The sequence below is a fragment of the Falco biarmicus genome, chromosome 6 (assembly GCF_023638135.1).
Source record: "Falco biarmicus isolate bFalBia1 chromosome 6, bFalBia1.pri, whole genome shotgun sequence".
Taxonomy (NCBI): domain Eukaryota; kingdom Metazoa; phylum Chordata; class Aves; order Falconiformes; family Falconidae; genus Falco; species Falco biarmicus.
Genome location: NC_079293.1, coordinates 53,320,365 through 53,337,067, shown reverse-complemented (window position 1 = coordinate 53,337,067; position 16,703 = coordinate 53,320,365). Strand labels below are relative to the sequence as shown.

Sequence of the window (16,703 nt, the reverse complement as noted above, 5' to 3'; positions counted from 1 at the left end):
GTACAGTATGGAATCAAAATAAAGTTCAATATTCTTTGGTAACAAGTCTTTATGTTATATTATTCAGTTTTTGATAGAACCATGAACTCATGCTAATGCCACTCTACAGAATAATATGAAATCACTGCATGGACATTCTATATATAGTTGCAAAAATATTACCGTTTTATGGTTGCTTATTTCCATTAGCCAGAGTGACCTAGGAGGTAGGATGAAGTCAGCAAGAACCTTCTTAAGAAGGTTCCTCAATTAAAGTTCCTTCTGTTATACTGTAAAAATAACTTTAACGGAGGGAATTAAAACAAAACAAACAAAAAAAGAAAAAAAAGAAAAAAGCCCAATCACAAAACAAACAAAAAAATATATTTCCAATCAAGCTGAAATCTGAGATTTGCTATCTTAATTCCACTGCTTGAACAGCCCTACACTTTCAAATTCCTAGACAAATCTGTCGAGAAAAATACCTGACCCAGGAAAAAATGGTTAAATCGGTCACATTTGGTAAAGAAGATAAGCATCCACTACTACGTTTGAGAGTTCTTTATGTTTTTTATTTTGTTTATTTCTTTAAAAAAATTGATTTAATTAATTACTTGCTTCATAATAGCTATATGATAAAAATAAAGTTATAAAAAGACAGTCGATCTTTAAATTATTTTCCTTTAAAAAACATTTCACCTGTCCAGGCAATCTTGTCCATTTAAATGGTTCCTTTTTCTCCTCTGTAAAAGGTTCATGTGATTTTTTAGATCCATCTCTCTGAAGCTCACACAGTGCTGCACTACTTTGTTCCTGCTGAACAGCTATCATAGAGCGGAAAGAAGGAGCAACCTTAAGGGAAACAAAAGTAACTATCAGGAAAAAGTAGTTTTAAAATTTTAATTTCTGAAAAGATTAAAAGGTACTTTTTTAACTTCAAATGTATTGCATTATTACAGCTGAAAAGTAGAGACTGGAAAAAGCTTAATACACATAAATTGCATAGCAAACACTAACCAGCAAGTCAGAAAGTAATCTGAGCTTTCAAAGTTGTCAGTCAGATGGTATTAAAGATTTTTCAAATAATGGATACTTTTCTATTTTTATTAACTACCCAGGCCAGTGAAAATCAGTAATACTCTACTACCTGGTGAAGGTGTTGTGTTAAAATAAAAATAAAAAAAAAGAAAAAAAGAAGAAGAAAAAAAAAAGCATTTCAGCACATACATAGTTCCAGTGACATTAATCTACCACCTTCACATCAAAATACTGCTTTGGCAACAAAACCCATTCATGATACCAAAAGATATTACCAGCGTTATGTATTGAACAAACCATGTTCAACTACTGCAAAGCAAAAAGGACTGACATTTGTGATGTTAATCCTGGGTCAAGCATATATACTTTCCAAACTTCTGCATTTACTGAACTTTACCTACAAGTTACACCAAGCCTGAAAACACAGTAAGCCTTAATGCTGTGAAGCAGCCTGGCAGCCCCATGACGGAGGGGGACAGAGGCCATTAAGAGGCAGCTGCAGTTCTGATCAGTATCACTAAGACAAGTTCAGAAACACATCTGAATACCAGGCAAAATTAGTTCTCATCCCAGCTGACAGTTGCTAGGTATCCATTTCAGGGTGAATAAATGTCTAGGTTCCTGTGACTAAAAAGGGAGGCTGGACACCTACTATGCTAGTAGAAACCAATTTAGGAGCTTGAATCAGTTGTCGACACATAGATGTCTACTTCCATGCAAGATGCTGTTTTATCTGAGACATCTATTTTCATATCTACCGGCCCATGCAAGAAGTATGGGATATCTGGGCCCTTCTAGAGAACCAGGAAACAAGGCAGGATCTGTAAGAGATCTTGAATAGAAGCACAAATCTATGCATAGAAAAACGTATCATGCCATGGCTCTTATCTGGAGCTCAATCCCAGCCTTGGCAAGTCGGGCGTTTATCAGAACAAGAATGAAATTGTATCAGTAGCCAATAGATTCAAGTCAAGCACAGCTCAGAAAGTTGCCCACTCATCACATCACTTGAACTGCACAGACAACTGTAAAGTAGGGGCAGCTGTAAACCAGTGATAGCACCTAAACATAGCAGGAAAACACTTAGACCATGGAGAAGACAGGCTCAGAAAACTTCCAAAAAGATGAAGCACAGCTGCTCAAGGAAAGCACACAGAATTCTTAAACTACCTCAGCAGCTGACTGAGCAAGAGATGTGCAGATATTCCAGTATACAATTAGAAAAATGTCCCAAAACCATAAGAACTAATCCCACAGATTAGTTTGGGTTTGTAACACATCTAAGAAGGCTTCCACAGATTAAGAAAGACTTAAAACAGCTGCAAATACACATGGAAAATTATGTAATAGAACAATGTTGTACTCACATTGTAGAACAATAAATGCTGTATTTATTTTGAATACACATCTCTGCGCATTCCAATGTAACCCTGTCTCTAAAGAAGTTTTCATTTGAGAAAAAAAACCCAACTCATTATAACTTGAGGGTGCAGGGAATCAGAGTTAAGTGACTTACAACTTCTCTCACTTACAGAATTTACACACCTGCATGAGTCCAGTGACTTAAAATGCCATTTCTCTAATGAGAAGGAATATCAAACTTCAAGAAAGAACCCTGAAAGTTTTCTGTAATTGGCAAAATATGAAAAATTGCAGATGTGAAAGTACACCTATTTTTCAAATATAGCTATGAAGGGCTGAGTTTGGAACACAACTTAAGATGCGAAGTTACTATACCTAGTTATATATTAGTTATTTTATATACTGCATATAAGTGCAGCTTTTCTATACAAGCATACAAATACACACACTCACATGCTCTAGCTAGCTACTAGTTCCTACAGAAAAGTCTGCATATTTGTAAATATATTTATATATTATATATTTCACTTACATGATCTGGCAGTTTTATGCCTCTTACAGTTACATATAATGTTGATGGGTAACGCTTTCTAGGACATTTTACCCACCAGTCATAAATCTCAACAACATTCGAATGCGACTTGGTCCTTGGAGGAGGGTAATATAACTGCAGGCGGAGTTTTCCATCAATGTTTAGAACTCCATTTGCACCTACAAGCTGGAAGGGTGATCAAAAAGAGGAAAAAAATGTGTTACATTAACATAAAAGTAGCAACAGTAATTATTTCTATTATCTTAAACAACTACAGTATACACTCTTGAAATCCACTTCCCATTGGGAAAATACACTATCCCTAAAAGTGGTAATGAAGTAAACACCCTCAGGATCAAATCACTAAGATTAAGCTTAGATTGCAGCCTAGTTTTGAAACATGCTTTATATGCACAAAAGAAATATCCTGTCTGTGGGAAGACCTCTGCAGTACCACTTTCTTGGTAATTACTACTTGCTGGAATCACCTAAATCTCAAAGGACTCTTCAGATCTGCCCCTTTTGAACTCTGCAGCAAAGGGCATTGGTAAGGCTTTGACTCAGAGGAGAAGATACAGCAAAACATCACTCTTTCTAATTCAGACTTTCAATCTTTCCAATCTTTCTTACTCAGAGAAACTAAGAATTCTCCCTACTGAATGAAAGAACTAGTGTACTTACCGTGATTAATACTGACTACTGTTCATCAGGACATTTCTACTTTCACTGGTACAAATGAAAGAATAATGCAGACAGATGCAGTAGGAATGAAGAACAGGTGACAATTTCATTTGTATTTATTTACGAGTTGGAAATGCATCCTTCCCTTTGTTCTGGAGTAGGGTTTACTGGATGCCTGGATGCACAGTTCCCACCAGTTATACAGCCCAGACATGGAACAGAGGTCTGGTATCCCAGTCGATTCATCCTGGGCAGAGCTGAGGAGAGACTTTGTATGGAATGATATGGGGGTCCCTCTCTCTTCCCCTAAACATGCATTCCATTATCTTCTCCTCTGTTTCTTATGTTGGGGACTGCTCAATGGCTGTCAAGATCTACCATTCACAGGGGTAGGTGTAAATCCTTTGGCAGATTAAAGCTTGTCAGCTCTCAAAGGCCAAATTGGCACATTCAAGTCTCTCCTAAAAGGGTAAAAACGTTCATGACATGCTGGCAAAATTATCTGTACCTCATTGCCGCAGCACTTTCATGCAACTAAAAATGACAAGCATTTTATAATTAGACTTGGGACTCTTTTTCAAAGACTGGCCAACTGAAAATGTCACCAGAATACAGAATAGCTGAGGTACAGAAATTAGTGGATTTGTCATTTTCTTTGTGGACACAATCTCACGAACACACAGAAAACCCTCAAAGAAGACATCCTCCTGTAGTTTATGAAAAAAAAAAAATTCATGCATCTTTTATACTTTCTTGAAAAATACTTAATCTTTACTGTCAAGCTTGTTACTGTGAATTTTATCAGGTGAAGGAAGAGGTAAAGGAGAGAACAGCCAAGCAACTGAGGATTTGTTTTTCCATCTCTGTTGCCTGGAAATATTAAAAAAATGTTTTCCCACTTAGTACGGTTAGTATCTTTGAGACAACTGAATAAAAAGATTTATAAATTTTGTTTCATTTAAACATTTGCAATACCTTTAGAAATGCCCAACAGATTTTTCGGAAACCACATTCCCGAACTTGCACATCAGAGTTGGCTCTCACTTCATCCATACTTAGAAAATCAAGGATCTGAAAATATTGGTAGGAATATAAATATATTTTTAATTAATATATACCTCATGATAATTAAAAAAATACTGCTTTAAATATGCTAGATGTGATTCACTAAATTAAGCAGATTTCAGTTTTAAGCAATTATAACAGACTTCTTCCACGCAAGTACACAATCAGAAAGAACACATCCTTATGCATTTACCTGATGATTGTTTATTAATTGCTTTAAAAGAAAAGAACTTAAGTCTGGTCTTAAAAAAGTATTCTTGCTTTCCTTCTGTCTCAATGTGTAAATTTCATAAATCCTACATAGTTCACAAATCTGAGAGCCAAAAGCAGCTGCATGTTAATGTAGCTGGAAAATGGCAGTCGAAGAGTTAGTTTTCATTTCCTAGCTTTATCACTTATGTCATAGAAAGGTTTGGGTTGAAAAGACCTTCAAAGACCATCTAGTCCAACCCCCGCTACCATAGGCAAAGACATTTTCACTAGATCAGGCTGCTCAAAGCCCTGTCCCATCTGACTTCAAACACTTCCAATGATGTCCGAAACATTCTTCATTTTTCTAGTCAGTGACCAGAATCTTCTTATATTTGGGCACTCCTGGAAGTTTATTTGGCATACAAAAAAAATCCTTGGAACCAAGCTTTTTTCAAACTGCTATTTCATAAACCATGCTGAAGTCAAATGCATGTTTTCAGGATAGTCATGCTTTTGGTCCCAACATTAACATGATTTCCATGAAGAATCTTTACATACCACTGTAATTACTTCTGTGCTAAGCAACTAAGGACTCCTATTTCTATAAATGTGTTTGTTTATGAATATCACAGAACATATAGAAACATACAGTGATATCATATATACAATCTATTTGAAATATAAAAAACAAGGAATGAAAAATATTTCCTGTATTAGGTTTCCATTTTCAGGTTACTATAGAACAGGGGTCCTCAAAATGTTTAACCAGGGGCCAGCGCGCGGATGCAGCGGCAGGCAGCCATCTGCGGCTGCTTGGTTTCCCCCTCCCCAACCCCTGGCGGGTGGGGGGCAGGGGAGTTCTGTAAATACCGGGGGCCGGACTGAGGACCCTGGGGGCCGTATCCAGCCTGTGGGCCGTAGTTTGAGGACCCCTGCTATAGAATCTCTCTTTACAAATATTGAAATACTAAAGCTCAAAATCACGTTGAATACATATCTTACAAATTTTCTTTTAAAGAAAAAATGTATTGGAGGACACATTAATAACTACTTTGTGAAGAACAGGAGAGGAGTAGACGTCTAAAATGTTAGTGGACAAAAAAGCAAATAGCTTGCTCGTTGGTACAAGGGAAAAGAGGTGTTGCTGCAAGCAGGCAAACTCCATCTTTAAGTTTCTGGTACTTAAGCTTCTTTTCAGATTTCAAGAATGTGAAAAAGTAAGAAGTTATATCCTTTGTACATGGTGCCATCGCTCCTGATCTGGAGCAATGTTACCAGCCTTTCCCAGATGTCTGACAGTGATTTAATAAGAAATCCTCCTTACTACTAGCAAAGCAGTTTGCGTTTGTTTGGGGGTTTTGGTTTTTGTTGGTTTGGGGTTTTTTTGCTATTAAAAAATGTTTGCTAGTATTAGCAACTACCAATACCACATTTTGGTATGTCCATTGAATTCTGTATCTTAAGACTATGCTATTAACCCAATATAACTGAACAAAAACATCCAAACCAGTCAAATATATGCTGTTGAAGAAACAAACAGAAAATCATAACATGCATAAATTGGATGTAAAATATTTAGCCTCACCTCAAAAAACAGGATTACCAGAGGGCTTTCTTCCGTGTTTTGAATAAAATAACTAAAACGCTCATTAAATATGACTTGCTCCTCCCATTCTGGAACCGTTGATTTACACTGTCTGAAGTCATATGGTTGGGTCATAATAGGAAGAATGTGCTCTATTTGTTCTTGCTCATAATAAGATGAAACTTTCCTCTTGCTGTTTGAAAATTTCCCAACAGTTATAATTGCTATAGTGCCTTAAAAAAACCACAACTCAAACAAAACAGTATTATTCAATTACTCAAAGCAAAGAGACAAACAAGATACCATTTGTTTGATTTTAGAAAAACATTTCTAAAACCACCCAAAATTTAAGACAGTTTGCAATATATATAGATGCTACAGTTCAAAGAAATGCTAAGGTTCAAAATCCTAACTATCAAGTTACTATTACCAAATTTATACGTAATGATCGCGGCAGAGTCTACTGCATAAACACTGTTAAAATTTGTTTTTCAGGAAAATTATGCATAAAGACAGTAAAAGCAAGTAAGTGAATTGATTAGAAATATGAACAACTAAACTTCATTTCAGGATTTTAAAAGTTCTTTTATAAAAAAGAAAAGGCAGAAACTATGCTACAGGGTTTTGCTTACTTATTCTAATCTTAGCTTCTACATATTTATGAGATGTAGGAAGCTTTCTCTCTGGGAACAATACAGAATGAACTTTGCTGTAAATACGGGGACTTGAGAGCAATACAGCAGCACAGAGCATTTAAAAGTGCTCAAAAGAAAAATATCACCCTCATTTACTGTAGGCGTATATATGCATTATCATAGATGTAGAAACCAATGAATGACCTCTAAAGCTTAAAATGTAGCATTATTTTCATTGTCATATTTAATTTTTTAGGGAAGGATCTATGTATTTATAGTAATCACTGATAATAGAAATAAGTTTTTTAAAAGTTACCTGTGGTCTTTCTTGACATATAAGCCACTTCTCTGATCAACAATGTGGATTTTAACCATGGGATGAAATACCAGGAGATCAGTTTTAAGTTGATCAGATCGATGGATATAAACTCCTAACACAAGATCATCATCAAAACCAAATTTAGACTGAGTTTCCGAATTCTTCATTTCCTCGTCATTTTCTGCAGCAATTTCTGTGTTTTCTTCTGGAAATAGGAACAAAGTAAACAGAGTTTACTGTGTTCTACTAGTGACAGTTTAAAGAGGTAAAAATGCTCGGCATTGTCTTGGCAATCAATAGTAAAGTAATAATATTTAACATGTTCTTTATGTAATAGATTAAAATAAAATTATCAAATTTGCAGCATTTTCAACATGTATGAACATACAAATGGATATCTATTAAAATAATCCATTCCTATTTACATTTTTGCTTAAAATCAGAGGTGTTCCTCCTCTTGATTGACAGATTCTTCTGTGCCACAATGACTTAAAATCCATAGTTCATATCCTGTTCTGGACTACAGCCTGTAGTAGATTTTGTCCATTTTGTGTTTTTTTTAAGGAAAATTTAAAAACCAAGATAAGCAGAAACTGATGCTTTCTCCTTGTTCATTTTCCCTGAATTTACCAAATAGTTTTCAGAACTTCCTATTTACAAGTTACAGTGAGACCATCATACTTAATAGATATCAAAAGACTTAATCCTCTTCAATTTCTGTGATCTCAATTTTTTAAACTAATTGCTTATTTTGGCCTCCACAATATAAATAAAATATAAAAAGACAATATGCATCTAAGGAATATACTGTAAAGGTGGTATATAGTATTATATTATGCTTAAAAAAACCCATTTTTTAAAAACTATTTATCAATCTCAAAACTATTTACAGTAAATGAACTCTCAAGATTTTAGATTGATACATCAAGTAAGTTTCCTTACAAATTAGCCTCAGAACTGGAAGAACAAAAATACAATTAAGTAACTACAGAAACCTAAGTCAACAGCTCAATCATTTGTTACTGTGTTACTACTACGAACAAATATTTCTGTAGCAGTAAAAAAAAAAAAAAAAAAGAAAAGAAAAAAGCTTGCATAAAGCAGCAAAGCAGCAAATAATTCAAACATTTTGTTGGCAGACCTTTTCTGGCTTTCTTTTTACCCTTCTTTGCTTTAGGTTTCTGTTTTTCCATGCTTTCCTCAAGTTTCTGTCCTGATGTAGATAGTCTTTTCAGTGACTGATTTTCATTGCAATTTTCTGCTGGATGATGCTGTAGCTCAGAAAGGGACATTGCACTGCAATGTAATGCATTACTGTCAGCAGTTGCATTCTACTGCATATATGGATACAATAGCTCATTACCATTATTAATCCACTTGAAATTTCCTCTTTAGTTCTGCAACTCATCATCTCGAAAAATTAACATACACCCTTTAAATTAGTGTCTTGCCTTTTTCATTTCTCTCCCCTCCCTTCATTTCCCCCTGATTTCCAGATAACTGCAGAACCATTCATGTGAACAGATCTAAGCTAATACTCTTCTGTTGGATCAGGGCCACCGCTCATCACTAAAAAAACACGCACAAAATTACCTTAAGTTAGTTAAGAGTGAGCTCCACACAAAATAAACATCAGATAGTAATGCAGGATATATTATTTTTAAAGTTAAAAAGAATCTGTGAGTTAAATATTAATCTTAACAGCATTTTTGAAAAAGTATTTGGTAATATTTTTTCATAACAGAATCATCCAGTTCATCACTTAGAAAATATGTACAGTTTATCAGAAAGCTTCTGCCTATCTTAAAACCAAATTAAACATTTAGCTTAAGATTCACAGACACATGGTATATACTTTATCATGGTACCTTGTTTCAGCTTCACTTAAAACTGCTATTTCTTTCTTCTTTTTCTTCTTTTTGCCCACTTCATTGTTCAACACAACTTCATGGCTTTGAACAGTGGACGTAAATTCAGACATCTGTTCTTTAAGTTTCATTCTTATTTTCTTTTTAATTGCATTTGCTTCATCCTCAGCCACATGCAGCTGATAGGCTCGAATTAGCTCTTCTTCCTCTTCTAATTCAGTTACGTTTCTCACTTCAGTCAAGGATTTTTTAATCTTTCTATCACATTCTTGATGAGGTACATCTGTTTGTGATTTACTTTTTGTTTTCTTCTTTGGAAAATCATTAATCTTTTTCTCAAAACTCTCCAATTTAGCTTCATGTAAATTTTCCTCCTCATTAAATTGTTCTTGTAACAGTGGTTTCTTTTTCTTCTTGTTAGACTTTGGTTGCTTGTTCTCCTCTCCACTAACAATATCATTATTTATTTTTTCTGCAATTGAGGCTTTCTCTCTCAGTTTATTTTTTGTAAATCGGGGACTCTCTTCCTCGGGATGATATGTGTTGTTTATAATTGCTTCATCAGTCACACTTTCCTTAGCTAGATCAATATTACTTTTAAAGGTGTCAAGCTATAAATGAGAAGAACATAAAACATACTTGTACTAAACATTATGTTAAGGATAAACATAGCAATTTCTGTTATTCCTTCAGCATTACACAAAGTAAAATGAAATCAAAGATCTAGTTATTTAATTTTTTAAAAGTAACAAGTGACAGATTGAAAGGGAACAGAAAATTCATACTGAAAAAAACAACCAACATACTGAGTTTGGGCACTTAATTTTTTATATTTTTTAAATAAAAGTTCTTAAATTGCTTTCATGTACATCCAGTAAAAAAAGAAATCAACAAGTCTACTCCATAAAGATATGCCAATGCTTTAGATTATGGAAGACTTGAAGATTACATGCAGCACAAAATCAAGCATTTCCATCCATTTAAAATGCAAATTAGAGACAGACTTCAAGTGCAGTTGTTTGTAGTCTCCGTTACTGAAAGTTCCTTGCCAAAGTTTGGCAATGAAATTATACCAAAAAGTGCTAAAACTGAAAACCAGATTTCCATTAAGACTTTTCTTAAGAATAAATTAAAAGCATGAAGTTGAAAAAAATACCTCACCACATTGTTCTTAGTAGAATGACAAAGAGTTAATCTAAAGACCAGTCTAGCAGAAAAAACAAAGATAAACTGCAGCTAATGCACTCCTCCCATCAATTTTTGCTGTTTTTTTAGAAAATGCATTGTAAACTTTTCCCTCTCCTTCAGATTTCTATTCGTGATTACTACAAGTCATATAGCCCCATTCCTGGAAACATTCAAGGTGATGTTGGACGAGGCTCTGAGCAACCTGATCTAGCTGAAGATGTCCCTCTTCACTGCAAGGGGTTGGACTAGACGACCTTTAAAGGTCCCTTCCAACCCAAACTATCCTATGATTATATGATAACTCCAAACACCACAGCAAGTAACTAAGACCTAATTCTGTAAGGAACTCAACACACAGATCTCTTTCTTAACAGAACTTCTATAAAGTCGCTGAGGTCCATTTACTCCGTTGTCTTAAATAAAACCCTCCAGAGTCACCACATGAAACATTAGAAAAGAGACTTTAAAACACAAAGAAAGCAAATAAAATGCTGGAGAAAATATAGACATCCACATACAATCTTTTTGCCAAGACTGTCTTCTTCTGTCAATAAACACAGACATCTTCCCCTTCTAGCTGGTATACTTCTCCCATTTATAGAAACTTATTTGTCTCAAACATTTTTCAAAAGGGACAATATGTTTAATAAGTGATCACCTTTACAAGCTTACAGGAAGAAAAGACAGAGGATGAAAGGTGCAACGGCATCATGCTTTGGAGGATGTAGCCTGACTTAAAAATGCCCACCTGCAAAAATAATATTCCATGACTAGAAATAAGAGAACACACAATGTACAAGTCATCTGCCTCTCTACTGTATGGCCTCATTTATGTGAGCCTGCAAACTTTCATCACTACCTTGTTTTATTCATATCTGAAGAGCGAACATGGACAGCAAGGGAAGAATTACAGGTATTGAACAAGGAGAAGTGGGGAAAAACAAAGTTTGAAGTATATGAGAAAAAAAAAAGAGAAAAAAATCAAGCTAGTTTCCTATTTTTACAGGAAAATGGTCAAATAAAAGCAGTGGGACAAGAAAAATACACCAAGACAGTTCAACACAGAAATAAAAGCTGACACCTGAAACTAGAGACAAAGCTTAAAGATGCACTAGACTTACTAATACTACATATTAAACACTGCTCTAATAAAGTATGAGTTAAAAAAGTGTCTAGAAATTTATGCAAGTATGGTTATCTAATACATCAGAAAAAAATCTAAAGCCATTCATACATCTTTTCAGTAGGTATTTTTATTTTTAGCATCCTATGTTTTTAAATTAAACATAGTTTAAATTATCTCAGTATCAAATAATGAAAAAAACCTGTCTCTGTACCTTCAATCACTGACTTGCTTAAATAGACCAGTAACATCCCCTTTATTCATAAGTCAACGACTTAAGCGGATGTGGAAGATTTCATATAAGTAACTTGAAATACAGCATCAAGTAAGTGGCATAAAAAAGATAAAGCAATAAGCTTTGATAAAAAAAACACAAAATAATGCTTTCTAATAGATTGTCCACTTCCTTATCTGCATTTCTACTAATAGCTTTTAACTGCAGATTATAAGGAACGAAGGTTAAAACACTGGCAATTAAGACTGAACAGTGACAAACAGTTAAGGTCATGCTGATTTTTGCCTTTGATAGAACATTAATGGATTAAGGCCATGAAGCAGAATTCTTTGAGAAATCCTAAACAAAAAGCCCTGAACTTTGACCTGTTAAGGAGTTTCTAAAATAACTCTGATACTCAAGAATCATTTCCTCAAAGAAACCTAGCTATTGCAAAAACTTGCTTGAAATATTTACTAGAACTTGTTACTTATTATGCCCATAAACCAAAACATAAGTCCACAAATATGTGCCATGAATAGTAGTAGCACACAGTCACTTAATTATAGCAGATTTACTTATAGGAAAACAATACAGAATATCCTCATAATGAAATAAAACACAATCTCAAACTACAGCACATTCCAGGAACATTAATAGCTACTGCAGGCAGCATAAAATTGCTTCAGCAATTCAAACAAATTCCTCAGATACACAGCCTGTATGATCTTAACTCAGGCTGGTTTTTCTATGTGTTGTAATTACATGATGTAATTAAACTGAGGGAGAAGTGGGAGGGAGTCACAAAATGATAAAGTAAAAGCCAAGAGGCTCATAAAACCCATCAGATTAGGTCTCAGGCAGTGGCAAGGATACCAGTATAGATTCTCTGTCTGAAAAGCAGGACTGAGAGAGATCAACAAAGAACAATTGTCTATATATAAACACACCTGAACTTAGAAAAAGCGGTTAGGCTGGAAAAGCAGCTCAGAGGATAGGCCTGTCTCTGGAGTAACTCCAGGCACAGGGTTGCTGACCTGAACCTGACCCTCCTCTGCTTAAAACAGGGAACAAAGAGGAAGGCTTCTTTTTTCCAAACAGCTCCGTGGCCACATTACAACACCAGGGCAGATGAAGCGCTCCACCATGACAACAAACCAGCACTACTGGCTTGATAGGAGCCAGAGATGTGTGCCTGCCAAGATGCACACAGGTGGGCTAACACACAGGGCTTGCAGCACAATGAGCCAACCCCAAGTCACGTCATTTGCCATTTGTGTTCCCAAGCTGGCAGCAAGGACAACGCCTAATAATCTTTTTTAAAAAGGCTTCTCAAATATGCATGAGTGGAACCTGGAAATACATCAAGTGATTTTGCCCAGAGTTTCTTGAAACTCAGATAACCAGATTTACAGATGTACCTGAACTTCTTCCCATAATACAGGCAGACATTGAAAAATCAGAATGGACGCTCCAGCCCACTGAAGGGATGATATATACTGGTTGTGAAAGATGACTTACAACTGAACTGAAAACGAATGTAATTGTGATACTGGCTCGTTGGGTGTGATGTTTAAGAAAATTGTAATGCACTAGGGAACCAATTTTACTGCCATTGCACATATAAGACTACAAAATGTAGATGCTCAAAGCTAGAAGAACTTTAATGTACAGATAGCACAAGCTTGGAGAAGTTTCACCACATTTTAAAAGAAAACATTGAGAAAATTTTAGGTCAAGTATATAGTCAACTATTAGCAGTTCTCCTATTTGAAATGTAAGAAATAAAGGTCTAAACCCCAGTAGAAATCTCAACAATTATTCAATGCCTGTCAGCTTATAGAAAAAAAGGGGCTACAAAAAAGACCCCGGGAAAATTCTACAACCTCAAATCTCCATAGGCTGTATTTTACATTTAAGATAGAAGCTGAAGTGCTGAATTAGTCAGAAGAAACCTGTGAAACTTCTATCTTACTCCAAAGAATATGTGAATTCTTGAGCCTTGAGATTGACTCCTATTACCTGTACCCTAATAAAACTCCAGCCCCCAACTTGTCATCCAGGGCCTTATGAAGAGAGGGAAGGGGTGGACTCGGTGAGGCAGGAAGTAAAAAACTTCAAATGGATAAATCTGTTGCAGTCTTGCCTTGAATACAAAACCTTAGCTATGAATGCATGGCCATCCCCATATTGTAACCTGGTCAGACTACAGTCCAGGGAAGAAATTCTTGCCTCCATGAAGGGATCTTACTTTTCACCTGGTAGAAAAATTCACTGACATGTTCTGAGTTAAGCATCCTCTTTTCTACAATGAAATTTAGATTGAGCCAAATAAACTCAATCATCTTCATGCTGACTTTAGACACATTAATCTATCTAGGCAAAATAGCCTCGGCATTGCACAGTCTGAGACTTGCCCCATTCTAACAACTTGTAATATGAGGCACAACTGGCAAAAAATAAATATAGTGACCCTTAGTCCTGGGAGGGATACTAGCAAATTCACTTTCTCTGTCTCAATTGCTTGGTTTTTCAGCCATGCCTTCAGGCCTCATACTCAATGCACCTGTGGCTACTGAACAACACAGCAGACCCTTCCCTGCCCACAGCTGATGTCCACCTCCACTACAATCCCCTCATTCCTATCAGCTGTGACTTCAGACACATCCTGCCCTACTGACCAGCCTTTCCTCTTCCAGTCAGGCTCTTCCCTCCTCTCCAGGCAATGAGTACACAGGGTGGAGCAGGCAAACAGGCACTAAACCTCCTCACCCTCAGTTCTGTCATTTAAAGTCACAGTAACCTCCTGCAGCTCCAGAATTCAGGTTTCAATGCAACAGTGGACTATGAGGGAAAAGGTTTTATTAATCTAAGAAAGGATTAGTTCAGTAAAGACAAAAGGAAGAAGCAGACTGAAACATTACCAGTGGAAATATGCTCTCAACCATTACCAGGTTTCTGATCAAACCTGGGAGATCATTTATGACACGTACGTGACACAAAGACAACCACCAGTGATAAATTTCACCTTGTATCAAGATATGTTCATAATCTATATAGTTAACTTATATAAAGTGAAGAAAACTAGAATAAAATCAGCCAACCTGCTCCATCTACCTCCTCCTCCTCCCCTCCCACACATTTATTTCTTACAAAGAAATGACTGGTTATTTACTGAAGCTTTTACAGAAATTTCTACTTGAATGCAACCAGCATGGAAAATACCAGCCTGAGCTCTTGCAACTTTGCCACACTTTAAGGAAGTGACCATTCAAAACCATCAGTATGAAGTTTCAATACATGTTCTCCTCGAGTCCTTAATTTTTTGGTGCTTTGATTGGTAAAAATCTATGGTTTCAACAAAACCAGAACGTTAGACTTCCACACGGATTCCAAAAACATTTCTTAATTTGTGTGCATACCACTAACTTTTGATTCAGTTCATTGTGATTTTAAGCATTTCTAGGTAATTCCAAAACACTAGCTTTTTCCATCAGAGACTTCTGGAATGGAAAACAAATTTAAAACCAAAACAAGCTTAAAATATTTATTAGTAAGATATAGTTGCATGTCAGCATACAACGATGTGCTCAGAAATACTTATAAAAGTATAGGTTTAAAAGCTCACATTTTGTCACAAAAGTAAACCTAACCAAGGAAGAATTTAGTCTTGCACTTACACATATGCCAGCAAAAAAAGAAAACACCCTCTAAGTTTTCTATGCTATATTTTAGACATCACATTGATTCTTTGTATAGACTATTGACTAAATACCATATACTTCAAAGAATGCAAAATCAAAAAAACACCACAAAAATATCAACTTCAAATTGTCAATCTAAAGACAAAATTATTCAGCATAACCATATTAGTTTAATATAACCATTCCAAACATACTTATATATAATACATGTAGCATTCTGATATTATATGAAATAAAACTCCTCTGTCTTAAATGAATGTTAAAGAATGAACATTCACTTCCAGCATCTGGTACAGATGCAACTGTAAGAAAAAAAAGACTGCAAATACAAAAGCTAACAGGAGGAAAATAAAAAACCAGAACATTTGTCTTTTAAGGAGATTGCTTTCTTTTGAAATTCCAAACATTGTAAGTCAGTAATTGGTATACATAGGATTCAAGCATTTATTCTTCTGTTCAGAAAAAAAAGCTACAATATGAACCATGACTCACAGACTCTTTCAATGAGATATGCCACAAACAAAAACGTCATCTAACCATAAGGTCAGGTGATAGAATCATTTCTAACCTGCAAGACACAAGCTAAGGCAAAAATCTTTAAAATATATCTTTATACATGTGTACAGACTAAGTAGACATATAAACACAGGACCAACAAATCAGACACAAAGCTCAGCACATGCAGAAATATGCTGATTACTGAGATCAAATTGAAAAAAAACACGTTTCAAACATTGTTTAATAATGTTTGTAAATTCTTATTCTTACACCAGATTCTTACACCAGTAATTTTTAGGAAATGGAATAGAGTTAATGATTATCTCTAATGTTATTATACATTCTCTACAGTTCTCGATTTACAGATGTATTACACAGATCTATTACTCTCAAAATTAAATACTTTTACAGCCATAATTGTACTAGCCCATCACTCAAACTCCTACTAAAGTCAATAATGCATTTGAAAATCTTAAAACTTCTGAAAAATGTGAATCGAAAAAAAAAATACTGGCAGACTTTAAATAGAGTGCATGCCTGCATGTACCACTTTCTTTGTACCAGTATTAAATTCTACGTAATTTTGGCATATCTCCAAATAACAAAGATGCATTGCTGGTACACAAACAACAAATAAAGCTACATCAAAACCAAAGAATATATATAGAAATACATGGTACACTTTTTTTTTTATTTTTAATCCTTACATCTCCTTTCTAC

General features: G+C 35.2%; 1 protein-coding gene across 2 annotated transcripts in view; it reads right to left on the bottom strand.

Annotated features, from left to right (window-relative positions):
• The window catches only part of AHI1 (Abelson helper integration site 1), a 96,757-nt gene that overhangs the window by 74,027 nt on the left and 6,027 nt on the right, over positions 1-16,703 (bottom strand). For both annotated transcript variants that reach the window (XM_056343848.1, XM_056343849.1), the window contains exons 4-10: positions 9,257-9,867; positions 8,530-8,684; positions 7,386-7,593; positions 6,435-6,627; positions 4,568-4,663; positions 2,912-3,097; positions 679-831 (exon numbers count right to left, since the gene is read on the bottom strand). In XM_056343848.1, the coding sequence (XP_056199823.1) occupies positions 679-831; positions 2,912-3,097; positions 4,568-4,663; positions 6,435-6,627; positions 7,386-7,593; positions 8,530-8,684; positions 9,257-9,867 (1,602 nt within the window). The remainder of the gene's footprint in view (positions 1-678; positions 832-2,911; positions 3,098-4,567; positions 4,664-6,434; positions 6,628-7,385; positions 7,594-8,529; positions 8,685-9,256; positions 9,868-16,703) is intronic.